Source organism: Alternaria metachromatica, assembly GCF_023757995.1.
Source record: "Alternaria metachromatica strain BMP 0045 chromosome Unknown scaffold_19, whole genome shotgun sequence".
In the NCBI taxonomy this organism is placed as follows: Eukaryota; Fungi; Ascomycota; class Dothideomycetes; order Pleosporales; family Pleosporaceae; genus Alternaria; species Alternaria metachromatica.
The window spans coordinates 438,433-464,276 of NW_026055510.1; the positions used below are offsets into that span (position 1 = coordinate 438,433).

The 25,844-nt window shown below is 53.7% G+C and overlaps 11 protein-coding genes across 11 annotated transcripts; 9 read left to right on the plus strand and 2 right to left on the minus strand.

Annotated features, from left to right (window-relative positions):
- Positions 1 to 414: 414 nt before the first annotated feature.
- ALTA5 (60S acidic ribosomal protein P2) lies at positions 415 to 811 on the minus strand (the record flags this gene model as incomplete). The annotated part of the gene is made up of 2 exons (XM_049334533.1): positions 415 to 684; positions 740 to 811. The coding sequence occupies 2 exons, from the start codon at positions 809 to 811 to the stop codon at positions 415 to 417; spliced, it is 342 nt and encodes a 113-aa protein (XP_049186419.1).
- Positions 812 to 1,309: 498 nt separating this feature from the next.
- Positions 1,310 to 2,464, plus strand: J4E83_007631 (uncharacterized protein; the record flags this gene model as incomplete). Its single annotated transcript, XM_049334534.1, has 2 exons — positions 1,310 to 1,315; positions 1,370 to 2,464. 2 exons carry the CDS (start codon positions 1,310 to 1,312, stop codon positions 2,462 to 2,464), a joined length of 1,101 nt encoding a protein of 366 aa, XP_049186420.1.
- Positions 2,465 to 4,245: 1,781 nt separating this feature from the next.
- On the plus strand, positions 4,246 to 5,186 carry J4E83_007632 (uncharacterized protein; the record flags this gene model as incomplete). The annotated part of the gene is made up of 2 exons (XM_049334535.1): positions 4,246 to 4,250; positions 4,406 to 5,186. 2 exons carry the CDS (start codon positions 4,246 to 4,248, stop codon positions 5,184 to 5,186), a joined length of 786 nt encoding a protein of 261 aa, XP_049186421.1.
- A 258-nt stretch (positions 5,187 to 5,444) lies between these two features.
- Positions 5,445 to 7,687, plus strand: J4E83_007633 (uncharacterized protein; the record flags this gene model as incomplete). Its single annotated transcript, XM_049334536.1, has 5 exons — positions 5,445 to 5,878; positions 5,927 to 6,032; positions 6,535 to 6,645; positions 6,693 to 6,802; positions 6,895 to 7,687. 5 exons carry the CDS (start codon positions 5,445 to 5,447, stop codon positions 7,685 to 7,687), a joined length of 1,554 nt encoding a protein of 517 aa, XP_049186422.1.
- Positions 7,688 to 9,183: 1,496 nt separating this feature from the next.
- Positions 9,184 to 10,077, plus strand: J4E83_007634 (uncharacterized protein; the record flags this gene model as incomplete). The annotated part of the gene is made up of 1 exon (XM_049334537.1): positions 9,184 to 10,077. One exon carries the CDS (start codon positions 9,184 to 9,186, stop codon positions 10,075 to 10,077), a length of 894 nt encoding a protein of 297 aa, XP_049186423.1.
- A 635-nt stretch (positions 10,078 to 10,712) lies between these two features.
- J4E83_007635 (uncharacterized protein) lies at positions 10,713 to 11,953 on the plus strand (the record flags this gene model as incomplete). The annotated part of the gene is made up of 2 exons (XM_049334538.1): positions 10,713 to 11,741; positions 11,789 to 11,953. The coding sequence occupies 2 exons, from the start codon at positions 10,713 to 10,715 to the stop codon at positions 11,951 to 11,953; spliced, it is 1,194 nt and encodes a 397-aa protein (XP_049186424.1).
- Positions 11,954 to 13,013: 1,060 nt separating this feature from the next.
- J4E83_007636 (uncharacterized protein) lies at positions 13,014 to 14,642 on the plus strand (the record flags this gene model as incomplete). The annotated part of the gene is made up of 3 exons (XM_049334539.1): positions 13,014 to 13,017; positions 13,065 to 13,073; positions 13,183 to 14,642. 3 exons carry the CDS (start codon positions 13,014 to 13,016, stop codon positions 14,640 to 14,642), a joined length of 1,473 nt encoding a protein of 490 aa, XP_049186425.1.
- Positions 14,643 to 16,451: 1,809 nt separating this feature from the next.
- On the plus strand, positions 16,452 to 18,134 carry J4E83_007637 (uncharacterized protein; the record flags this gene model as incomplete). Its single annotated transcript, XM_049334540.1, has 3 exons — positions 16,452 to 16,577; positions 16,628 to 16,714; positions 16,764 to 18,134. The coding sequence occupies 3 exons, from the start codon at positions 16,452 to 16,454 to the stop codon at positions 18,132 to 18,134; spliced, it is 1,584 nt and encodes a 527-aa protein (XP_049186426.1).
- A 2,025-nt stretch (positions 18,135 to 20,159) lies between these two features.
- J4E83_007638 (uncharacterized protein) lies at positions 20,160 to 22,096 on the plus strand (the record flags this gene model as incomplete). Its single annotated transcript, XM_049334541.1, has 2 exons — positions 20,160 to 20,185; positions 20,263 to 22,096. The coding sequence occupies 2 exons, from the start codon at positions 20,160 to 20,162 to the stop codon at positions 22,094 to 22,096; spliced, it is 1,860 nt and encodes a 619-aa protein (XP_049186427.1).
- An 847-nt stretch (positions 22,097 to 22,943) lies between these two features.
- On the plus strand, positions 22,944 to 23,630 carry J4E83_007639 (uncharacterized protein; the record flags this gene model as incomplete). Its single annotated transcript, XM_049334542.1, has 1 exon — positions 22,944 to 23,630. One exon carries the CDS (start codon positions 22,944 to 22,946, stop codon positions 23,628 to 23,630), a length of 687 nt encoding a protein of 228 aa, XP_049186428.1.
- A 632-nt stretch (positions 23,631 to 24,262) lies between these two features.
- NUO49 (NADH:ubiquinone oxidoreductase 49kD subunit) lies at positions 24,263 to 25,740 on the minus strand (the record flags this gene model as incomplete). Its single annotated transcript, XM_049334543.1, has 2 exons — positions 24,263 to 25,021; positions 25,072 to 25,740. 2 exons carry the CDS (start codon positions 25,738 to 25,740, stop codon positions 24,263 to 24,265), a joined length of 1,428 nt encoding a protein of 475 aa, XP_049186429.1.
- Between the last annotated feature and the right edge of the window lie 104 nt (positions 25,741 to 25,844).

The window sequence follows — 25,844 nt, forward strand, 5'->3', positions numbered from 1 at the left end:
CGTTCATGGTGGCTGTGGTATCCCAATACATCTCACTGTCGGTTCGCCAGTCGCGAGATTTGACATGACATGTCGAAAGTAAGTGAGAATGCGCCTTAGACTCAAACTGGGACCTGGTCTATTTGGACACAACGCAACTTTAGTCAAAGACGGTTGTATTAAACAATCACAGTCACCATGCGGGATTGGTCGGGTATCACACGACACTAGTACACTTGATAAATGTTTGAGGGTGCATGGCTTCATTCCGGGTATCTCAGCAGGCAATTAATCTAGTAATGCCGCAGTGTCCTTCTCCAAATCCCTTGTAGTGCTCGCTCGACACTCCCCAAATCGAACTCGTTGCGCATGATTCTCGTAATGGTCGAGAGATTTGCTGGATCATACATCGTGAAGAGGTGGTTGGCGACGCGCTTAGTCGAAGAGTCCGAAACCCATGTCGTCGTCAGACTCCTCCTTCTCCTCCTCCTTGGCGGCCTCGGGAGCGGCCTCAGCCTCAGCGGCACCGCCAGCGGCAGCAGCACCACCGGAAGCGGCAGCGCCACCGGCACCACCAGAGGGAACGGAAGCAAGCTTCTCGGAACCGGAGGCGATGAGCTCGTTGATGTCCTTGCCCTCAAGCTCGGAGATCAGCTTGTCGAGACGGTCGGAGTCAGCCTCGATACCGACGGACTCAAGGACGGCCTGTTGCGTTGTTAGGACGTGATACAGCGAGTTGTACTGAGCAATTCCCTCTTACCTTGACATCAGCAGCGGAGGGGGAGGTGTTTCCACCGAGACCGAGAAGGAGGTATGCCGCGAGGTGCTTCATTGTGATTGTTGGGGTGGTTTGTCTGGAACAGGAGTTCAATCGATTTAACCTACGCTTGTCAGTATTGCGCTGCTGATTGCGATTCCAAAGTGGTGCGTACCGTCGGGGCCGGAGACTGAAGCTACAAGTTCTTCTGTAGGTTGTCGTAGAAAAGAAAAGTTCGAGGTCCGCGAATATTGACTTCGGGTGGGATCTCGCTACCTGGGCTATGCCGCAATGCGACTAGCGCAAAACGCCCGCCTTGTCACGTGTCGTCGGGCTAGGCGCAAAGCCATGTATAAAAGCGACTTGTCTGCGCCGCCGCCGACCGCTCATTCTCTGGCCGCTCCCCTCTTCAATCCACGACCGGTCCCGTGCGCCCATCCTCCTCCCCGCGCGCGTGATCAGTCACCGCCGACTATCGACACCGGCGAATCTCACCTGGAAAGCATGTACAACTTGTCCTCCAATCGATTTGACGACCGGTAGCCTGAGTCAAACGCTTATCAGTTGCCCATCATGAGTGTGAGTCCCGCGACTCATCCCCGGCAGCAGTCGTATGCTGACTGCATCATCTAGTCTCTCAAAGACATCATGTCTATAATCGACCGTACGGGCGCGAAGACGCAGGCGACGGTTTCGAAGCAAGGCTCGCCCGCCGGAGCCCCTAGGCCAGCGCCGCGACCGATCGGAGGGGCAAGTAGCGCCTCGCAAACCCCCCAGCTGAAGCGCAAGGCCTCAGGTCCAGTCGAGAGTACACAGGTCAAGATACAGCGGAAAGAGGCTGTCGGGGGATCAGCGCAGGCAAATGGTGCCGTGCGCGCCACCTCATCGCCTGCCACGTCGAAACCAGCTCCGTCCGCATCTACCACCGCCGTCCCGTATCGTGGCACTGCTGCACCCGCATCCTCAAAGCCGGCGAATCCCCCCGTGCGAAAACCTCTACAGTCGTCAAACGCACCCGCTGCCAAACCGAAGGCTGCAGCTCCTGCACCCAAGCCTGCGCCCGCCGCCACCACCTCAACACCCGCCTCGTCTGCCGCACCCAAGAAAGGATATCTCGCTATGCTTCAGAAGGCGAAAGAGAAGGACTCAACGAAGCCTATCGCCCCACCAATCAAGCATGAACCAACAAAGATCCTCACACGAAAAGAACGCTTGGCACTCAAGGCAGAAGCAAGTGCCGGCGCAAAGGGCAAGAAGCCCGTCGCTGGATTACCCTCAAGAACAACAGACCCGAAAGCCGATCCATCGAAAGACAAGAAGAAGGCTGTCGAAGTTGGTTATCAAGGCACAGCACGACCTGCCAAGAAGCCTGTTGAGGTTGGCTACAAGGGAACCGCCCGTCCAACAAGCGCACCTGCAACGTCTAGTCGAAACGGCACACCAGCCGTCAAGGCCAAACCGAACCCAGGCAAAGGACGATATGACGGTTACGCAGACTGGGACGAGCTTAGTGAGATGGAGGACGAAGAAGAAGACTATGCCTCGGACGCTTCTTCTGATATGGAGGGCGGTATCTGGGACGTAGAAGAAGAAGAACAAATAGCACTCAAGGTTGCTAAGAAGGAAGACGCGGAGGCACTAGCGGAGGAAAATCGGTTGAAGCGTGAGAAAGAAGAACGTAAGAAGAAGTTGGCGGCTATGGCTGCCAAGGCGAAGAAGAGGTTTTGAGGTTCTTCGGCGTTACGGTTTACGATCACACGGCATGGGGGCGTTTCATCTGCATTCTCGCGGTTGCATAGCCATGGAGCGGTTTCTTCTTTTTTTCATGGCGCATTTACGGTTTTTGCATACCCGGAAGAACGATCATGGCTTCACAGTAAGCATCTCGCTGCAAGAGATTACAATGCAAGTAGTGTATATTTATAACGCCGTCGGCAATAATACCTTCAGGCTCCAACATATCACGGTACCCCTCTACTCCGTTCCAACGTTACCGCATGGACTGTGCTCTGTCTGTGTTGTCCCTTCCAAACCATCGATATCACCTTTGCCGAGGATCAACGTGTCCATATGTTACCATGGCCACGCACCGCTCTGCGATTGCATTGAAGCGAATGTTCAGCCAGCGCGTGAACAAACGCCCCTTTGTCACAACCGAGCACATGGAACTGCCAAACAGCCCAGCATGTATCCTCACCATCGAACACTCATGTTCTGATCTCCTGTCCAGTATCTCCGCCACCTAACTCCCAGTATCAGAACCACGACGATGCCATCCTTTCAGCGACTCAAACACCCATTCCGACGCCCTACTCATTATTACACGATCCATGAGCCGTCCCCTACACCGAGGCAGCTAGAAACACAACGCCAGAAGGAGAGGCAAAGGGCTCTCGACAAAATCGAGAATGACCTCGATGACGGACGTATTGGGCCCAGGAGTGGTGACTCGCCCGACGAACTGCCGGTGATCATCGATAGGGGTCCGTACCGAGGCCATATATACCCACGAGAGCAGCTCTTCTTCAACAGCATCATGCTAGCTTCGGACGTTGAACCAATATACGCTGGTCCACCAGGTGGAGAGCTTCGGCAGGAGGTGCATAGGACTCCAATCCGGCGTCCAAAAACACAAGCAGAGCAGAAGCTCCCTCCAAGACCCGTACCAAGTGAGTACTTGACGGCCTCACAGAACAGAGAAAATCTGAGGAGGTGGGAAGAGAAGAACAACAAGTCTGCTGTGGCTGGGCAAACACAGAACCCAAGGCCTGTACCGAGTGAGTATCTGACTTCCGCACAAAACGCGGAGAATCTCAGGCGATGGGAAGAGCGGAGCGGCAGGACTCCTACTGCAAGGCGAACACAGATCCCAGAGCGGCGGCCTTCTCCTCCAGGACAACCTTCTCCACCGAGGGCGCCAATCACGCCAGGCACTCGTGAGTGGGATGGCTTCATGGACTTCCCTTCAGATAATCGTCAGTTCGGTGACCATGGTGAACAGGCCAATATAGATGAGTCAAATGCAGCACACAACCTACCGACAACGACAAACCCTGCAGCACGATTGCATCGAACAGTTCCGCCTCAAACTACTGTTGATGCGGTATTGCGGACAGATCCATCACCTCCACCTGCTCCAGCAGATTCTATACATACGCAAGCTCAAGCGGAACTCCCTACAGAATTACCAAATGGTTTATCGGACCGGACGGAGCAGTTTGAATTACTAACGTGGCTTACAGCGCTTAACAGAATCATTCGCAATGATGGTGTTGATCCGGCCACGAGAACAAGGATTCAAGAGAGAGTGCGTCAAAACTCTACCACTGTTGAACCTAGGAATGGAGACGCTCACCCCATCACAATGGCAGACGCCGGTCTTGTTCCAAACTTCAGTTACCCAATTGCTGGAAGTGCGTTCTATGATCGCATTTATGCTGAGGAGACACCTCCATCACAGTCACTAGAAGATGTTAGGGGGATTGGAGGACAGCAGCAGCCGTTGACAAATGGTGTTAGTTCTGGACATCACAGCGATTCAAGTTCAAGCCGCACTCTCTATCGATCCCCCACGCCCCGCAACTTGCCATTACGAGGAGGCAGTGACGAGAGCCCAGCTCTACTAACGAATGGTGTACATCCAGGTTACTATCCCCCATCAAGCTCTAGTGGGGACTCGGGTAATGCTGCCCTCCACTACCCACCTGCACTTCCCGACAACGTGCCAGAGCACGTCTTCAACCTCCTCTGTTCGCTACTAACACCTTCCGAGCTCGCCCTCCACTACGACGTCGTCCAGGACTCGGCACCTCCGCATCTGCCACCCTTCCCTGCACTTGTGCCGCCCAGTAATGCCGCGTCAGATATTCCAATAGTAGTGCGTCTTGTGCAGAGGTTACATGCTGCTGTCTACGGTCTGCAAGATCGCGTCTGGGGCCTAGAAGAAGATCTCATTCCGCAGCTCAGCACGCAGCTCGAAGAGAATCACCTGCAGATCAGAGAACTCGATCGAGAAAACAGCAGTTTACAAGACGAGATCACAGAGCTAAAGCGCATCGCAGATTTCAGCACCAAAGTTCTGACTGGATGCTGGGAGCGCGAATGGGAGGTTTGGCGCACACTCCTCGATATCCAGAGAAGGCGCGAAATGTACCGTAGTCCTTTGGCATGCATCTTCTCGCGCACTCCCACTCCCAGTGTTCAAGACGACGGGCTTTTAGAATTCTGTAAGCCAGAAGGCTATGTCGCCCCGCCTCTGCCAACTGGAAAAGTAACACAGGGCCTTCTTAAGAAGAAGGAACTCGATGCTCTTCTGCTGATGGCAAAACAGAATGTCACCATACTCATTGAGGATCTGGGAGAGTTGAAGGGGTTGGCGGAGGCGTATGATAAGAGAAATGCGGCAGAGGAGGGGGTGCGGCCTGTTGAAGGGTCGCGGAGGGATGTCTGATGATATGTGTCGATGTGCAGAACGAACGTAATGCATTATTTTTTTGATCTCATGTGAAGCAGCGACTACAAATGCAACACTGCTCTTCAGATGCAACCATGGAAGTGCTGATTGTTGAAGGTTGACCGTTAGGGAAGTGGCTGGGGTTCTCCCCGCCTTCGCGTTGAACTTCAGCTCTGACGCGCCTACCATCCTAGACTCCTACACTGCGCGCACTCACAACGATCAACCACGTGCGTTCATTGTTGGCCAGATGTCATGGCTGAGATTGTTGGCACAGTTGCGTCTGTCGCTCAGCTTGTCCAACTGAGTGGTGCCCTACTCGCTGGCGGCTACAACTTCCTATCGAAGGTCGCGCGAGCGCCCAGCGAGATCCGGAGTCTCCTGACGGAAACCGCGGCCGTCAACAGCCTTCTTGCGCAAATTCAGCAAATCGCAGATACATCGCCCAAGGCAGCTGCAGACGATGCGCTACAGGCTCTTGAACGGGTTGGTGTCTTTGAAGAATGTCAGTCAACGCTCAAGTCGATCGAGCGGGCGCTGGCAAAATGCGAGCAGGTCAATGGTCAAGATGCAAAGAACTTTGGAAGGAAACTGATGTGGCCGTTCAAAGAGAAAGAGACCAAAGACGCTCTGCAGAGACTTCATCACATGCGTGGATTACTTGCGAATGCTATCGAGGCCAACTCTGCGTGAGTATGCATGCTTCCTGATGAGTATCTGGCCTAAACGGTCCACAGATCCGCGATACGGCGCATCGAACTAGGACAAGGCCTCATATTAAATGAGATGAAGGATATGTCTGAGCAGCTGCGTGCGCAGATGAGTCGTGAGGAAACACAGAAGGTAATATCGTGGGTCTGTTCAACGCCATCCGATGGTGCGCATGTCAGTCTTGCAAGTGCATTGAATCGCCATATTCCTGGGACCGGAGAATGGCTCTTGCACTCCAAAGAGTTTCAAAATTGGAAAGACTCGGATTCTGGCACCATGTGGATTACTGGTCTTCCCGGAGCAGGGAAGACGCTTCTTTGTGCTTCTATTATTCGACATATTCAACAGATGTGTACGGATACCACCGCGGTCTTGTACTTTTTCTGCGATCATCGTGATCGTGCGAAAATGACGCATGATAACTTCGCTGCAAGCGTCGTGAGGCAGATGATGGAAGCTTCACCATTGTCTCTCGAACCAGGCAGAGCGCTGTACAATGAAAAATCTAAGGAAGGCAGTCGTCCTTGTCCTAAAGATGAGTACATACCACTGATCTGTTCGGCAACGGCATGCCTGAAAGAGGTATTCGTCATCGTAGACGCGCTTGATGAGTCCACTGAAGGTGATGCTATAGCTCAAAGCCTCACAACAATACACAACTCCGGAAAGAGCGCGGGCTGCCGTATCAGAACCCTTCTTACGAGCCGATTCGATGCTCGCACTCAAGGGCGATATCCAAACCTTGGTGTGACACACATCGTTCTTGCAGAGAACATGCGTCCCGACATCCAGCACTACATCAAAGAAGAACTTCAATTGCGCCTAGCCAATGGTATATTGAAATTGAGGAACAAAAGCATTCTGCCTATCATAGAGCGGCATATTTCCCTCTGCGCAGGCACGTAAGTTACCTTTTCCCTTGAGCCACGTGAGCTGGGCGCAGGTTTCAGGCAGCATGATTTGGCTTCTTAGAAAGACAGTTAACATGGTCTAGAATACTACAGGCACGTTTGCAGATCGACTATATTTGTGCAGCGAAGTCGGATAAGGAAATCAAGCACATGATACAAAGACTACCAAATGGGCTTGGATACACGTACCAGATACTTCTACACAATATCGCTGCGCGATACCCAACTAAGATTCAAGAGGTACAAAAGTTGTTCCGGTGTCTTGTTGCTGCTGCTTCGCCCATGACTGCTCGCCAGCTAGCAGAGGTCTTGGCCATAGAACCCGAGGAACATGATTTGGACCATGACGCTGTAGCTACGGATCCGTACGATGTCCTGGAACCAGTATCTGCTCTTGTACGCATCGAAGACTTGAACGGACTGATCAGCGTAGTGAAGCTCTGTCATTACTCATTTCAAGAGTATCTCAGCTCTGATGAGATTCGACAAAGCCCAGCTAACGAATTTTACGTCGACAAGGACGAGGCACATGCTTGGATGACTGGCTTGTGTCTACGGTATCTCACTTTCGATGCGTTCAGGAAGCCACTGGACGAAAGTCTGGATCCGGATGTCGGTGAGACATACGTGTTCCGCGTATATGCCGCGTTCAACTGGTACAGACATGCGACGCTTGTAGAAGACTACTGGTCTGCGAAAGATATCCCCATCCCTTTCGTGTATCTGTTCTTTGATTCAGAGGAGGGTCCACCTTGCTACACGAGATGGCAGGAACTGCTTGCGACCACGTACACAGACACGGACTTTTTCGATTATTCTCCCATCTGCCTATGTATTTGGCTCGGCTTAAACGCTACTGCAACAGATTTGATCTAGAAATTACCGAGCCTGGACTATAGCTTCGAAAACGGCCTGTCGTGCCTAGCTGCAGCAGCCAAAGCGAACAATCTGTACATGGCAAAACATCTGCTACAACATGGCGCGAACGCTGATCAGCCATCTTCCGAACCGGACTCTCCAAGAGCTTTGACTCCGATACATTTCGCGGCTGAGTTTTGCGCCTTCGACGTACTGGACTTGCTGTTGGAACATGGGGCCAATCCGCATGTAACTTCAACATCTGGAGCCAGTCCGTTCTATCGGGCCTGCCGTGGTGGAGATCTGGATATAGTGCGAAAGCTCAAGGAGTACGGTTGCGATATCAACGTACGAACTTGGGACAACTGGACACCAACCATCGAGACAATTGCAAATGATCATGAAGACGTACTGGATCTTCTGATCGATTGGAGCGCTGATCTAACTACTGTTACAAACGATGGCATGACGCCGCTGACGTTTGCTAAACACCTCTCCCAAGATTCGATGGCAGAAAAGATTGAGCGTGCGATTGGTAGATTGGAACAGAGTCTTCCTAGCAATGAGCCTGGAACCTAGAGCAAGATATCTATGGAGGCAATCAACAGCCTACGCAGTATGAGTGGAAACGTTGATGGGTGAACGAAATTACAGTATGGGTTCAGCAAGAGCCTTTGCTGGTGCCACGTACGCTGGTGATCGTGCAAGTCCAGACGGACGCGTTGGTCGCACAAACGAAGACAAGTGGAAGCAAACCGTACCACGTAATCGCAGTCACATGGAACCTACTTACTGTCTGGACGGATCTCTCTAGCACATACATTAATCAATTGTGGGTTAGACCGTGGCTGGAAGCGTGGCTGAGGTGGCTGTGCTGTGTAGGGGTCCAGTTCGCGACCCATGTCGCTTGCGTGCTCGATGTCCCACCCCTCGGTCATCCCGTGTCCGATCGCACTTGCTCTATTCGCCCACGCCCACTCGATAGCTACCCCTCCAACTCTCCAGACGTGTCCGAACAAAGTGTAACCATGATCAGCCACCGCATTAATACCGCAATTTCAGCTTCGGTGCATCCACGGTAATACTACGAGAGTTGGTGAGGTCGTTCTATGCTGTAACAGGCCACATTAGACTCTCACATCCTTCCTGGACCATTTCTTTGCGGTGGCTTTGCGGTGCCACGATGAAGACTCAATCACTCACCATGACAGTTTTGGTGATGAGCTGCCGCTGAACCAAGGCACATCCGGACTTTGCCGAGATCTAGAGCGGTCCGAATGTACGGCTCAGCTTCACAGGGGTCACAGCGATAGTAATACAGCATAGGCGGGATGAACAACACCAAACCTGCTTTCGGCATTGCGGGGTGATAGAGGGGTAGGCTGCCCTCGAGAGGACGCATATAAAGAGGAAGAGGCCTGCCACGATAGTCAGTGTTCAGCAAACAGCAAGCAACTTCTCTACCAAACACTCCAACGCTTCAGAGTCTTTCACTCAAACACATCTCTATCAACATGTCTTACAACGACAACGACCGCGAGGATCGTACCTCAGGCTACGGTAGCAGCAACCGTGAGGACAACGAGTACGGCTCGAAGTCTTCCGGATATGGAAACGACCAGGACTCGTCCTACGACAACAAGAAGTCTAGCTACGGGTCGAATGACAACGACAGCACTTCGTACGGTTCCTCCAACCGTAAGAATGATGACGACAATACCTACGGGTCCGAGAAGAAGTCCAGCTACGGCTCTTCGGACCGCAACGACGACTCTTATGGGTCTGGCAACAAGTCCTCTGGATACGGCTCCTCGAACCGCAACGACAACGAAGAGGACTCCTATGGTAGCAACAAGCAGTCTAGCTATGGCTCCTCCGACCGTAAGGACAATGGCGACGCTTACGGTTCGGAGAACAAATCATCGAGCTATGGCTCATCGAACCGTAACGACAACGATGAAGACTCGTACGGCAGCAACAAGAAGTCCAGCTTCGGTTCTTCGGACCGCAACGACAACGACAACAACGATTCCTCGTACGGCAGCAACAAACAATCCAGCTACGGTTCTTCGGACCGTACCGATGACAACGACTCATATGGTAGCAAGAACCAGTCGAGCCACGGCTCATCGAACCGCAAGGACGATGATGACTCGTACGGCTCGTCCAATCGCAAGACGGACAACGACAGCTACGGCTCAAGCAACAAGTCCTCCGGTGGCTTTGGAGCTTCTGAAGAAACTTCCTATGGCTCCGGCAACACTTCTTCTGGGTATGGAGGCTCTTCGGGCCGTGACGACAATGACTCGTACGGAAGCTCTGGACGCAAGAACGAAGACAGCTACGGCTCCAACGACCGCGGGAACTCGGGATATGGTAGCTCAAACAGGAGAAGCGATGACTACTGAAGGTCGGTGTAATACCATGACGGTCGGTGGATTCGGTATGGCCGCTCATAGCTGCAAATCGTCGCTTGGCTCCCGTAGTGCAATTTTTGCGCCGAGGCTACTATAGTATGTTTGTAGAACTGCAATTGTACCCTAAAGACCCTGACCGCCAATCGATGAATCGCGTGACGTGACATGACATGCGAGCCCAGACAGCGCAGATGTTACTGTAACACTAGCGCGAATCATGACAGGGAAGCTTGCCGCGTGGTGTACGTCACTAGCGGGGCAATCTCATGCTGGGAGGGGCCCAGAGCTATAGCTGCCAGTCTGTCACTTGAAGCCTACATCCCCTTAAACACACATCTACGCATACACACTTTGGCAACACTCAACCCAGCCACTCTTCTACTCACCACACATTGTAAGTTTTTCATTCTCATAGGCATTGATCAGCTGCGAGCTTGGATGCTCGCCTCGGTCTAATGAAGCTTGGCTGCTCCTAAGCATCGGAGCAAGCTTCTGGTGAAGTGTTCTGGACGTTCGTCAGACTGGCAAGCATCGACGCTACGCTTCATAGTTACATCGTCAATTCCAGAGTAGTGCAGCTTGGCGCATCGGTTGCTAACACGTATATAGACTCTCAACCCTACAAAATGTCCTACAACGACGATCGCCGCGAGTACGGCCAGGAGTCTGGCTACGGTGGCCGGGGAGACGACCGCCGCGGAAACGAACAGGGCGGATACGGCGGTGGCGGTGAACGCCGCGAAGAATACGGCCGTCCCCAGGAGGGAGGCTTCGGAGGACCTGCTCTTGGCGACGAAGAGAGGAGGGGTGGGGGTGGAGGTGGCTACGGCTCCTCAGGTGGTTACGGTGGGGGTGATGAGCGCAGAGAAGAACATGGAAGACCACAGGAAGGCGGCTACGGTGGCCCTGCGCTAGGTGATGACAGACGCGAAGACCACGGTGGACGACGACAAGAGGGTGGAGGAGGATATGGCGGTGACCGCCCCAGTGGAGGTTACTCGGGTGGCGGAGGATATGGACACGAAAGCCGCCAGGAGTCACGTCCAAGCGGTGGCTACTCAGGTGGCGGTGACAACTACAATGACCGTCCGTCTGGAGGCAGCAGCTACAACGATCGTCCATCCGGAGGCAGCAATTACAACGACCGCCCATCCGGAGGTGACAGCTACAATGACCGCCCATCAGGTGGCAGCTATGGTGGAGGTAACTCAGGAGGCTACGGCGGATCCGGCCACCATGAAGGCCAACAATCTTCTGGCACATCCTACGGCGGAGGTGGCGGCTACGGCGGCAGCTCAGATGATTTTTCTGGCGCAGCCCAGCACGCATCAAGCGAGTCTGGTAACAGCGGTGACAACGACCTCTTCAGCAATGTCCTCGGCATGCTTTCCGGCAAGAAGGATAAGCTCAAGGATGAGGACGTTGACGAGGACGACGCTGTCAAGCAGCACGAGAAGTTCTACGGCAGCGGTGGCCACGGCGGTAACGAGCAAGCCAGCTCAAACAACGTCGGAGCTGCTGCTGCTATGCAAGCCATGAAGATGTTCAACAACAGCAGCAACGAGGATGCCAAGGGCGGACAGAACAAGTTCATCGGCATGGCCATGGGACAGGCGGCCCAGCTTTTCGACAAGCAACAGAGCGAGGGCAAGACTGTAAGTCACAAGCTCAACATACCTGTTATCGTTACTGACACGCGTAGGACCCGAGCGCTACTAAGCAGGATGCCATTGCGCAGGCTGCACAGATGGCTCTCAAGTTCTACTTGAAGTCGCAGATGGGCGGAGGCAGTGGTGGTGGTAGCAGCGGCGGCTCTGGAGGCCTTGGGAGTGTCTTAAACATGGCATCAAAGTTTATGAGTAAGTAGAGTCGATCTGTATGATAGCCCAAGAGGTCAAGACGGTAACATAAGCCGACGAATTCATCCTGACTTGGCATCACGATGCGTCCACCGACCCACCAACAACCTGCTTTATGTAAGTGGAGATATGATGCCGCGCTAACCATCAGTAATTTTCCGTAAAACCTGGCAAGCGATAAGCGAGGGTGAAAGACTGTGGCGGTGGTGTACGAATCATCCTTCAAGCCCCGCTCGACGCGGCAGCCGCATTTCATTTTGTGGCGCACACGGCACAGTCGTCCGTATCATCAACGCGTGCCGTTAGCACGCCTGACTTCAGCCTGCTGTTTACTTTGCGTCACAACAAAGCCGTCGTCAGCCTACGAACAGCGTCTGCAAGTACCCCAGCCGCAGAGCCAGAACCGGTGAATGGGCAGCCTGATCGTACGTGTAATAGACGGTTTGTAGGATGCAATACTCTGGGCCCTTAACATGCCGCGGCCCCACACCCTGCAGCTGTCCAGCCAAAAGCTACAAGCTGCATCGAAGAGGATCACGTACCCCATGACCTGCGCCTAAGAGAGACGTGTTAGGCCCAATGCGCGTGGCTTGCTCAGCTTATCCGGGCCAAGTGTAAGCAATCGACAGACCGGATTGAGGAGATGAGCTGGGAAGCCAACAGCCGCACCCTGGCCGGGGTACATGACGGCTGGCCGCCTTTTTTGTGCAGGTGCCTTTTGTTCTCAGCCTGATTGTCCTCTTTCATTATGCTCTGAATCCTTCACTACTATATCCTGTCGGTGCCTGCTGTCGCTTTCGTCTCGTTCTGCTCCAGTCAGTCGTTAAGTGTGTGCCGTCACGATGCGCGGAGTTCATTCAGTCGTTACTCAGGCTAGCCTTGCACTGTTGCAGCTCTCGTCTCTACTACTGCCTCTCGTCACCGCGCAGGACTCTGTCAGTTATGACTTCGATAGCTACGGAGCTGAAGACCCAAGCGGCACTCCGTACCAAACTTACAGATCCAATGTGGATGTGAAGCCACCGCAGATGCAGATCAATCGCAACGGCACCGCATTGATGGATGGCCATGTGTTTCTGGGAATCAACGGTTTGCCTACAAGTGGGCAGAACTGGCCAGCGATATTTGGTACGTCGTTCTATTTCCCAGGAAGCTGGTTGAGGGTTGTGACATGAACCCTGCATTGGGTCAGCCCTATCGTATCACGCGGCATCCATGTGCTAATCTGTGTAACCAGAGTTCTCGGACGACCGCATGGGCTCGCTCGTGTGGACCGGGAATTACAGCGAACCCTTCGATTTCAAGACGCAAACATACAAGGGCGAGCCTGTACTCACACTCTGGTCGGGCGAGCTACTGAACGGCTATGGGCGCGGCTCTTATCACATCCTCAACCAGAGCTACGATGAGATTGCGCACTTCCAAGTCAGCCGGTTCGGAGACGAAATGGGCGATATCCACGAGTTTCTCATCACCGCCGATGACACTGCGATCGTCCTGATCTATCATGGTATTCCATGGGATCTGACAGCGTCTGGGGGTGTTGAGAACGGTTGGCTGTTCGAGAACACGTTCCAGGAAATCAACATCGAGACTGGGGATATTGTCTTTGAGTGGAACGCTAGTACGCATGTTGGAATCAACGAGTCGTACAACTCTTTACCATCCGACGTTGGCCAGTCCGAAGAAGCGCCGTGGGATTACTTCCACATCAACTCAGTTGAAAAGGATAAGAACGGCGACTACCTAGTCTCAGCGCGTGTCATGGACTGCATCTACAAGATATCTGGACAAGATGGAAGCATCATCTGGCGTCTTCAAGGCCGTCAGTCGGACTTTGATGTTGATCCAGCCGTCACCTTCGCGTTCCAGCACGATGCTCGCTGGGTGGACGAAGATCAAACACGCATGACGCTCTTCGACAATGGGCCCACCGAAACAATCGGCTACTCACGAGGCCTTCTGCTCGACGTAAACCAGGACGAGAAGACTGTCAAGCTTATCACCGAGTTCACCAATCTAGGCAAAACCTTTGGTACATTCGAAGGTAGCCTACAGGCCATCGATCCCTCCAACGAAACGACAAACTTCATGCTTGGATTTGGTAGCCAGCCCTACTTCACCGAGCTAGATCACGAAGGCAATGTCTTGCTCGATGTGCAATTCGGCAAGAGCAACGTCGTGAACGCATACCGAGCGTACCGCCAGCAATGGGAGGGTAAGCCATCAACCAAGCCGGATGTGCACTGGGACCAAGACGGCAACACGGCGTTCTTTTCTTGGAACGGCGCCACTGAGGTTGAGAGTTGGGTTGTGTGCACAGCCAATGCTAGCGATTCACGTACCTGGACCAATGTCACTGTGGCAAGGAGAACGGGCTTCGAAACGACGGTTGATCTGCAGGATGTCGATTTGGAAGGCTTTGTACGTGGAAAGGCTGTCAGCGGTGACGGTACCGCGTTGGGCTGGACGATGGCAACTGATGGGAATGAGCTCTTTGATGCGCCGGATGATGTTGAGGAGACTGGGTCTGCGAGGACTCCTACGCCTACTGCTTCTCCTTCGAGCTCAGCATCCAATACGGAAGCTGCCCCTGCGAGCACATCGAGCGGTGCTGCGGCAAGAGCGACACATGGGGTTATGGAGCAGGTGTACGTTGCTGCTGTAGTGGTTGTTGGTGGGTTGGCGCTTGCATGAGGAAGCAGTTGGAAGAAGGGATGTAGTCATGATGGTATGTTGCTGGAACGTAATATTAATATTTATCATCATCAAGCGTTCGAGGTGTTGAAGTGGAACATGCGGCTTTGAATGAGCTTCCAAGGGTTATGCCCGATCAGCCGAGCGACAAGCCGATACCGTCACTTACGAACCAAGCAAGTGTTACCATGTCTAATAACACGCTCCCACTTTTACAACCTCTGCACAACTTCAGAAGCAACTGATGAGCGACCCTACATCATCTCGCGCGCTATCACCACTTGACCTGCCTTCGGCTGCTCTACACTATCACGCCCATGCTGAGCCCCACCCCGATTCCGAGGATGCAGTGCGCTACGAGCGACAGCGCTTTTCAAAGGAACTAGTTCCCGTACATCACGAAAGGATTGCTGAAGCAAATGAAGCGCATGCGACACCCGGTCTTGCTAGCCTACAATCACGCAACACATCACTGCGCAGCTCGTCGCATGGGTCTAGAAATGACCTAAGACGCCGTACTTCCGATGTGGATGGTGTAAGTACACAGATCGATGTGTATGAGGATCGTAGCGATGGAGAGGAAGCGGGTAGGAGAGAGCGGTGGTACGACCCAGTCATTAGGTTCTGGACTAGACATGTCAGTCTCAGCATCGACGAAGGGGCGCACAGAGATCATCTAGGTATATCTCCCTTGCTTCCTCAAATAGTCCAATCGCTAATCTTGCGCTTAGCACTCGAACGCACTTTCCTGGGCTACCTTCGTACCTCCCTCATTCTTGTAATGACGGGCATCGTGACTGCCCAACTGTTCCACTTGCAACACTCGTCTACGCCCAACTCGCACTTTGGCTTCTACAAGGTTGGGAAACCACTTGCAGCGACCTTCATCTGCATGGCGATTGTAGTAGTTTTGGTTGGAGCGATGAGGTTTTGGAGACTACAGCGAGCGCTTGTGAGAGGCAAGGCGATGGCGGGAGGGTGGGAAGTAGGACTCGTTATGGCGTTGATGGGGTTGTTGCTGTTGGGCACGTTTGCAGTACTCGTTGGAGTGGACGTGGAGAAGACGTATTTTGGAGGATGAGTAGTGCCTGTTCACATGCCACAGCATGTGGTTAGTCAGCGCACCAGCCACGAGCAGAGGTCGAGAACTAGTCATGTAGGAGTTGTACAAGCGTCGTTACGCTTCAAACATGTCTCGAATAGCGGATAGTCATCGTTTGCTGTGGGTCCATGTAAGACCCTTTCGACTAGCCATGCTCACTGTTCAAGCTGCGGCACTGAAGTCGGCGGAAGGCACAGCGGCAAACCGTAGTAACTATGCGGGGCAAAGCGTTGGAAAGGTCTGCCATCTTTGTGGGTATGTTGGCTATTGGAATGGACGCATTTGGTCTTGGGCTTCGGTATACGTTGGAATTGTTATGCGCAGTCAGCGAGCAGCGAACAGGACCGCCAATTGTCCCCAAGAATTTGGAGAGTTGATGATGTTTGAGGCGATTAAAGTTACATTGGGCAGATAGGGCCGTTACGCTGCCTCACAGAGCCATTTTGGGCGGAGTGCTTAGGGTGCTGAGGGCAGATGGTGGCGGGGGACGCGGACCGGCCTGGATGAGCCTTGACGCAATGTCTAGTGCGACTTTGTTTCTGAATTCAGCGCGCATTGTGAACCGTGGATCCAAACCCTTTTCTGCGTCCTTGCCAACACAACAAACCTCTGCAGTTGTATAATAGGCGACGAAGCCCCGATCGCACCCTTTGCGCCGCCATCACTCCAGTCCGATACAGCGTCCACGGCGCCTCGATACCGCCACCATGGGGCTCTCCAAATCGACGCGCATCATGATCCTGCTGGCTATCGACACGGCCTTCTTCTTTGTCGAGCTCATCGCGGGTTACACGGTGCACTCTTTGGCGCTGGTCGCCGACTCGTTCCACATGGTGCGTATATCTGGCCTCGCCGCCAGTGATGATGCTGACACGACGCGCAGTTGAACGATGTCATATCGCTCCTCGTTGGATTATGGGCCGTCAAGGTCGCTAGCCAAAAGACCAACTCGAAGACATACACATACGGAGTAAGAAGCCTCGCGTCTGGCATGTAATGGCTATGCTAACTTGGAGCAGTGGCAACGCGCGGAAACCCTGGGCGCTCTCATCAACGGCGTCTTCCTCGTCGCGCTGTGTCTCTCCATCTTCCTCGAGGCCATTCAGCGCTTCGTCGAGCCTCAGGACGTTTCCCACCCGGTTATCATCCTCATCGTCGGTTCTTGCGGCCTCCTGTCCAACATTGTCGGCCTCTTCCTCTTCCACGACCACGGTCACGGCGGCCATTCCCACGGCGGTCATTCACACGGAAACGACACACACTCGCACGCTGAGGAGGGACACTCTCACGGCATCGATGCGCATGACCATGCCGTTGCGGACGAGCGCGGCAATATAGCCGATGTGCTGCCCCAGAACCGCGTCGGCTTCCCGTCGAACCTCACCCAAAGCCCCTCCAAAGCCACCGCAAAGAAGAACAAGCGCCACAGCCGATCGCACTCACGCAACTACGCAACCATCGACGAGATCTACGTACACCCCTCTTCCTTCAGGAACAGCATCATCGAGTCTTCCCGCGCGCACGATGATGAGGCAGATGACGAGGACAACGATGTTGTAGAGGACGAGGAGCCTACTGAGCAGACTTCGCTTCTATCTAAGCCTAAGAGCCACGGCTCGCACGATCACTCTCACGACCATGCTCACGGAAACGGCAAGACTAGCCAGAAGGACAACCACAAGGGCCACAAGCACAACCAGCCCAAGAAGGAGGCATCGGGAGGTGGACATGGTCACTCTCACGCTGATCTGAACATGCGCGGTGTTTTCCTACATGTCTTGGGTGATGCCCTGGGCAACATTGGTGTCATTGCCACTGCCCTGTTCATCTGGCTTACCGAATACTCCTGGAGGATGTATGCCGACCCCGCGGTATCTCTGCTCATCACCGTCATCATCCTCCTGTCTGCTCTACCCCTGTGCAAGGCTGCATCTCGTATCCTTCTTCAAGCCGTCCCGGAAAACCTGTCCATCGACGACATCACCGACGACATTACTGACCTCACAGGCATCGTCTCCTGCCATCACCTCCACGTCTGGCAACTATCAGACACTAAGCTCATCGCATCCCTCCACGTCCAGGTCGACTTTGACTTCAAGGGTCAGGGCTCAGCACGCTACATGGATCTCGCGCGCCAAATCCGCGAATGCCTCCACCAGTACGGTATTCACTCTTCGACCATCCAGCCCGAGTTCTGCCTCGACGCTAGCCACGACCACTCGGCACATGGCTCAGACGAAAGCGGCGCGGAAGATGGTGGTCGCAAGAGCAAGAACCCCAGCGTCAAGGGCGGCCCTGACGCCTGTCTTCTAGAGTGCCCCGACAGCTGTGGTGGAGGAAAGCAATGTTGTGACCCCAACACTACCGGTCCCAACGGTCCATCATCATAAGCGTCGACTGTTTCCTTCTGTTATTCACAGTACCCGACGCATCATGTGTCAACTTTCTTTAATGTTTGGGAGGATATTTGTACGAAAAGCTAAGGCGATAGGTCGTCGTCGATCGCGGGGTGCGTGTAGAGAGCCGGATGAAGCTTGATTGCATCGTTGTGTATTCGACGAGTAGATGAGGTAAACATAATTAAAAGATATCACAAAACGTGACTTTGCGTACTCGTATCCCCAGGCCTTATCTCACCGTTTACACCAACCACCCAACTAAATTAGTAGCTGGCAGGTCGCGTGTCTCACTTGCTCCGTGCTGATGCTGTGGGTAGTATACCCAAGTGGGCAACATCTCCACTCGCGCCCTGTGACACGAAGCACTCCAAGCATATACCAAGCTAATACTATGGAGCTTATGTGGGCACAAGGATAAGCAGCTTCCAGATCTGTGGGTTGAGCCGTGGGTACCGGCGTACCGCCATGATTGCTGCAGCTGTGACCTTCTGGAAGCCTCAACGACAGGCACACGGAAAGCAGCAAGAATCGCATGGGCAAGGGAAAGCCCGGGATTAACGCGGGGATTGCGCGCTTAGCCAAGGGCCATGTAGGCATCCCGAGGTTCAGGCGCGCCACTGCGCCGCTGACAGATTGATGTGTGTCGGTAACAAAGCTTGACCGCGCCTTCCGTGTCTGGGCGCTGCAGCCCAGCCGTGCTTGTAACGGAAATTGCGTATGGTGACGGAATGGGCGTGATTGAATCTCAGGAAACATCCTCCAATGCAGTGCTTTCACCTTCACATCACAGCGCTTTCACAGTAACGAGACACACGGCAATGGCGACTGTCCAGTTATCACGCTGCCAGATCATCATCGTCTTACGCCCGTTACTCGCCTGATCCTCGGTCACCGCTATCAGACATTGATCCCACACCAACATCCAAGACCCAACCACCGCTTAAATTCCCCACTAAGCACCTAATAAGCGCGCGATGCGGAGATCCTCCCAGACCCATTGGCCATGTCGAGGCAGGAATCCCCAATCGAGCGTGTCTAGGCGAGATGACCATGCACGAGAGAACAGCTCCACGGCGGGTCAGAAGCTTATCTCTCTCGGCGTTGCCCGAGCTAGTGTGTGCTCGGGACCGTTTAGAGAAGAAACCGAGGTCGTTAGATTCGGCGGACCTGGTCCCTGAAACCGGAGAAAATGGCAGAACCATTACTACTTTCCGCAAATCGGAGTGGGCCGGCCACGCAAATTTTCTGCAAACAGATGAGTGTCTGGAAGGCTGGAGATTGGAAAGATTATGGGTCGGTCGGTGCTGTGTAATGGAAAGTGTTGGATCTTTTGGTTGCAGGATTGCCGATGCCTTCCTATCTTTGTGGCGGCACAGTGGTTAGCATGACTGCAGCTAGACTTGCGTTTGCGGTTTTTTTTATACGAGTATTGATCATGCCGGGGTGTGCCTTACATCGAAGCGAACTGGCGGACTGGCGAACCACGACGACTGTATTTCCAGGCGAGGGCCCGGCAGCCCGGCACGACATTGAGGTGTGGTAACCAACTACTCTGTCACAAACACCAACGTAAGATCACCGCGTGCCATCGCCGCGTTTGGCAGGTGCTTGCAGGTGTTCCGGGTTGGGGGCGAATCGGTTGTCTGCACGCCGAGCGGGCAGTGGCGCGACTAAGCTGCCAAGGGAAGGCTTCGACAGGCTTTGTACCGGACGACTATGCTTATCTGGTTAGAACCAGGGCTATCAAGACGTTACATCGGGCCTGGCGAGAGTGCTTGTGCGTGCTTGGTCCCACTGCCCTTGAGCGACAGAGGCAAACGTCGGAGCCATTGGGTAGGTGAATGCCATGTGGGTACCGCGTGTGCTCAACGAGGGGGTGGGTTAAATATGGAGGTGTCTTCGTTCTTCTGGTATGACTCCAGGTGTTACCGGATTTCCCTCTCACTCTCTGGTCACACTCACTCTGGGCTGCCTCTCTATTGACCGAATCTTTGGTCGCAATTGAGATCTGAAACCATGGCTACCGCCCACGAGACTACTGCGTATGTTCTGCTTCCCCGTCGGCCCTTTGGTACTCGGGTCCACTGGGATTAATACGGGTTACTGACATGTTTGACAGCGCTGAGGCACTCCAGCACGGCCAAGAGGTCGCTGACAAGCACCCTCACCTCTACGGTGCCACCATCAACGACTCCAACGTTGCCGGCGCGCATGTTTCCACCGAGAAGGACGCTGCGCTCACTGCTGGCTCCCACTCCGATGCTGCTTCCTATGTCCAGGAAGAGGATGGCATTGGTGGCATCAGGCCCACCGCCGAGGAGTTGAAGACACTCCGCAAGGTTGGAGAGCCTCTCCCCAAGAGCGCTTTCTTGGTCGCCATTGTCGAGCTCTGCGAGCGATTCACCTACTATGGTGCTTCCGGTATCTTCCAAAACTACATCTCGCGTCCTCGCAGCGGTGAGGAAGGTCGCGGTGCGCTCGGTATGGGTCACCAAGGAGCCACTGGTCTCACCACTTTCTTCCAGTTCTGGTGCTATGTCACTCCCATTCTCGGTGCCATCATTGCCGATCAGTACCTTGGAAAGTACAACACCATCGTCATCTTCTGCTGCGTCTACATCCTCGGTCTTATCGTCCTCACCTGCACATCCATTCCTACCGCTTTGGATCACGGCGCCGGTCTCGCTGGTTACATTGTTGCCATTATCATCATCGGTCTCGGAACTGGAGGTATCAAGTCTAATGTTGCGCCTTTGATCGCCGATCAATACAAGAGGAGACAAATGGTCATTGGCACCGATGACAAGACTGGCGAGAAGGTTATCATTGACCCTGCCATCACCATCCAGAGGATTTACATGATCTTTTACTGGTGCATCAACGCCGGATCTCTTTCTCTGCTCGCTACTCCCTACCTGGAACGCGACCGCGACTTCTGGAGTGCCTACTTGCTCTGCCTCTGCGTCTTCTTCGTCGGACTGCTCGTCCTCGTCCTCGGCCGCAAGGTCTACGTTGTCCGACCTCCTCAGGGATCCATCATTACCGATGCCTTCCGCATTATCTGGATGATGATCAAGAACCGTAACATGGACGCTGCTAAGCCATCTTACCAGGCCGGCCTCGGCAAGACCAAGGTCCTCAACTGGGACGACCACTTTGTCGATGAGGTCAAGCGTGCTCTTATTGCTTGCCAGGTCTTCTGCTTCTACCCCATCTACTGGGTCGTCTACGGTAACTTCTCCAACAACTTCGTCACCCAGGCCGGTCAGATGCGTCTTCACGGCATTCCCAACGATCTGATGCAGAACTTCGATCCCATCGCTATTATCGTTTTCCTGCCCATTGTCGACCAGTGGCTCATGCCCACACTCCGCAAGCACAAGATCGCCTTCCCTCCCATCAACCGTATTGTCGCCGGTTTCTGGATTGCATCCTTCGCCATGATTTACGCTTGCGTCATCCAATACTACATTTACCACTCTGGTCCTTGCTACATGACCCCGCTAGCCTGCGACGCTGATCTTGTCGATGGCGTTCACCAGGGTAACAACATCCACGTTGCCGCCCAAACCGGTGCCTACATTCTCATTGGTCTCTCTGAGATCTTCGCCTCCGTCACTGGACTCGAGTACGCGTACACCAAGGCCCCGCCTAGCATGAAGTCCTTCGTCCAGTCCATGTACCTCCTCACCAACGCTTTCGGATCTGCCATCTCCGAGGCTCTCAACCCGCTTGTCGTTGACCCCAAGATCCAGTGGATGTTTGCTGGTCTTGCCGTTGCATCCTTCATCGCTGGTTGTCTCATATGGATTCTGTTCCACCACCTCAACGAGACTGAGGACGAGATGAACCAGCTTGACCAGGACTACGACAAGGATGAGACCTTGAGGAGGAGCAGTGTGCATGGAGACCGCACTGTCGGTGTCCACCATTCTATTGATGAGAAGGCGTAGATGGGTTTTAGGAGATCCCGATAGGGATGCTAGTATGAAGTTAATGTGCCATATTGCATGGCAGCCATGATACCAAGATGAGAATTCAACTGTTCAAAATAAATCGTCTGTTCTCTGATAACGTGATGTGTAACTGAATGACTTTTCTCTTCATCCGTTAAAAGCACTGATGCCGATACAGTCTGAATTCTTCTACGTAGCTGGACTTCGATCTACCTTGAGGCCGCGTTCTTATGTTTCATGGTCCACTATTGTTCGGCGTGCGACGAGTCCAGATTGCCTGGTATTTTGGCCAACCGCAGGCTAGCGGAGGACGGCATGTGACGTCGCCGCGCTAAGCCAGCCCTAGAGGCGCCCCGCAACTCCCGTGAACTTTACTGGCGAAGACTCTTTGCACCCATGCACAATCATTCACTCCATTTGATTGTTTGCTGTGCAGTGAACGCTACAAAACAGATGCCCAGATTCACTTTCTACGTTCCGGCTTTCAAAACGACACTTCCTCGCAAACCTGCGTCGACGATCTCGCTTACTATTTTGAGAAACTAAGAAAAGCAGTCACCTTCTAGATCTGTCCTAAGACTCGTATACTCCGTCACACATCTCGTATCCTTTCCCGCCTACGTTCGAGACACCGCTTCTTCTCACCTGTGATACGATATAGCTCTTTTACTCAGACGCGTCAGCTCGTGCGTTCGTTACTAGCTGAAGTTTATCTTGTTTGCTTTTGTGGTGCTCAACCTCCTCCAGCCTTTCTTTCCAGCTAGCTAGCTACTCGTCACTTACTACCTGCCTACCTACCAACATACCACTCGCATCACGCTACATGCAGCAACAACCATTCAAGATGACGTCTACAATCACCACAACACCGACGACAACCTACAACTACGTCTACACAACCTACACAAATGCGTCACCGAGCCCTTTCACCAAACCCACAGAGTTCCCGTCCATCTTCAGCTACGGCCCTGCAGTAGGATGCGCCTCCAACTCTGCCATGCCCGACACACCCGCGCAGCCTTCCAATTACCCTCTCGGTCGACCGTCCGGCCGCGATGGCGGATGCGTCATCAGCAACGACGCGGACTTCAACGACCACGCTTTCTGGGACATGTACGCGTGCTGTTCTGGAAACGATAGCACCGCAATGGGCAGCCCGTTCCCTTGCACGGCAATGTGCTCCGCTAGCGATGAACAGAGCTTCTTGGAACTGGGAGAGTGTCTGAGCAAGAGGGTCGACGTTGTCATCTGCACTCCACCGTTCGACGAGATTAGCAAGAATTCGACGGACCCGGATACGGCTAGTAGCAGCAGTTCTGCTGCGCAGTCGTCATCGGCGGGTACGATGAGCGAGAGGGAGAGCGCGACTGCGAGCTCAAGTGGCGATGCGAGCGCGAGTGCTAGCTCTTCGAATGCGGACTCGACGGGCGCTGCCAGTGCGGTGGGTGTTACACATGGTGCGTTCTCGAAGGCTGGGCTGGCGGTATTCGGCATCGTGGCGCTCGGCTCCGCTGCGGGCATGTTCTTGTAAGAGGGCATGGGACAGGATAATGTATATTACAGCTGAGCTGGTCCTGCTTCCATGTCCCCTTTTAGCACCTTCGTGTAAGTTTTTCTAGTCGTAACATAATTCACGAATTGCTGTCATGCATACCAGTGGTATGATTGATGGTCTCATTGCATGGTTGGTGCTTGCCTGAAATGGTCTTATGGCCATGAACATCTCATTCACTACCATGCTCATGGCCGTTCCATAATGTGACGCGTTCATGTTGCGATAAAATGGCAAAGAGAAAGAGTCGAAGAACCAACGAGCACAACTCCCTGCAGGTCATTACAAGATGCGCATATAGAAAGGGATGAGATGAACATGCAAACGTCAATTGACTTTCAAGAAACACGTAGGTACAGTATTTACAACCAGTCACCTAACCCGCTACCGCCGCTGCTGAGCCACCACATCGAAGATCAAATCGTCTTCGTGATTGATCTCGTCGACCATACGAGTGTCACCCATCGGCCCTATATCCCTCATGCAACGCGACAAAAAATCATGCTGTGCAAATCGAAGCAAAATGCAGCCGCCTTTCTATTTCTTTCTTCTACTTCTTACCGGTCAACTTCACCTGCAGGGGAAGTTAGTAAATGTCTCATATGCACTTCTTACAGATAGTACTTACCAAACACCAAATCCATGGTTCCGATAATGGCGACAGCATCGGCGAGCAAATGACCTCTTGAAATCTGGTCCATGCAGGCCAAATGTGCGAATCCAGGTGCCCTAATCTTACATCTGTACGGCCTCTCGCTACCATCTGAGACCAAGAAGACACCCATCTCTCCCTTGGGCGCCTCAATAGCGCTGTATGTCTCACCAGGTGGTACAGTGTAGCCCTTGCTGAAAAGCAAGAAGTGGTGGATGAGAGCCTCCATGTTCTCCTTCATGGCAGCACGTGGTGGGGGCGCGATCTTGTAGTCCTCAACCTTGACGGGGCCGGCTGGCATGTCGTTCAAGCACTGGTGAATGATGCGGAGGGACTGACGGAACTCCTCCATACGGCAGAGGTAACGGTCGTAGCAGTCACCGTTGACACCGACTGGGACATCGAAGTCAACCCTGTCGTAGGCGTCGTATGGCTGCGATTTGCGGACGTCCCAGGGAACACCGGATCCTCGGAGCATGACACCGGAGAAAGAGTAGTTGATGGCGTCGGCAGCTGAGACAACGCCAACGCCCTTTGTGCGGCCAATCCAGATACGGTTGTCTGTCAACATCTCCTCAGTCTCGTCGATGCGGTCACCGAACTGGGTAGCCCATTGGTAGATATCGTCGAGAAGACCGAGGGGAAGATCCTGAGACACACCACCGGGGCGGACGTAGGCTGCGTGGAGACGGGCACCGGAAACACGTTCGTAGAATTCCTAGACGTAATCAGCATGTGCAATCTATACTTTTGCCACGCACAACTCACCATGAGCTTCTCACGCTCCTCGAAACCCCACAAGAAGGGCGTCAGAGCACCGACATCCATAGCGTGGGACAAAACCGACATGAGATGGTTCAGAATGCGGGTGATTTCACCAAACAGGGTACGGATGTACTTGGCGCGGATTGGGATATCGATGTTCAGCAGCTTCTCGACAGCCAGCGAGAAGCACTGCTCGTTGGTCATCATGGAGACATAATCGAGTCGGTCAAAGTATGGCAGGGCCTGGAGGTATGTCCGGTACTCGATGAGCTTCTCTGTGCCTCTGTGCAGCAGGCCAACGTGCGGGTCGGCGCGCACAATTTCCTCTCCGTTCAGCTCCAGAATCAAGCGCAACACACCGTGGGCAGCGGGATGCTGGGGCCCGAAGTTGACAGTGTAATGCCGGATCTTCCTGGTGTCTACATGTTCGTCCTCCTCCGCTCGGGTTTCCTGGGCCGTCTCGGCCGGTGCAACGCCGCCGAAGTTGGAATCGGTCGGGACCAATCGTGTCCGCTGGCTCTCCTCGACTTCAGCGTATCGGCGGGGGAATGTAGTCGACAGGCAGCGTGCAATGGGCCGTGAAGGGATTGCCGATCGGAGCTGGGGTCGGGAGGCGTTGAGGCACGCTCGCTTCGCCGCGGGGCCGGCCAGACGCGCAAAGGAGACGGGCATGGTGGTGGTATCTCTCCCTACGTCGAGTATAGGGCCTCAATGGGCGTGTAGAGTGGAGAGTGAGGGCGTGGCGTTGGAGGGGAGCTTTCCTCATATCGATGATG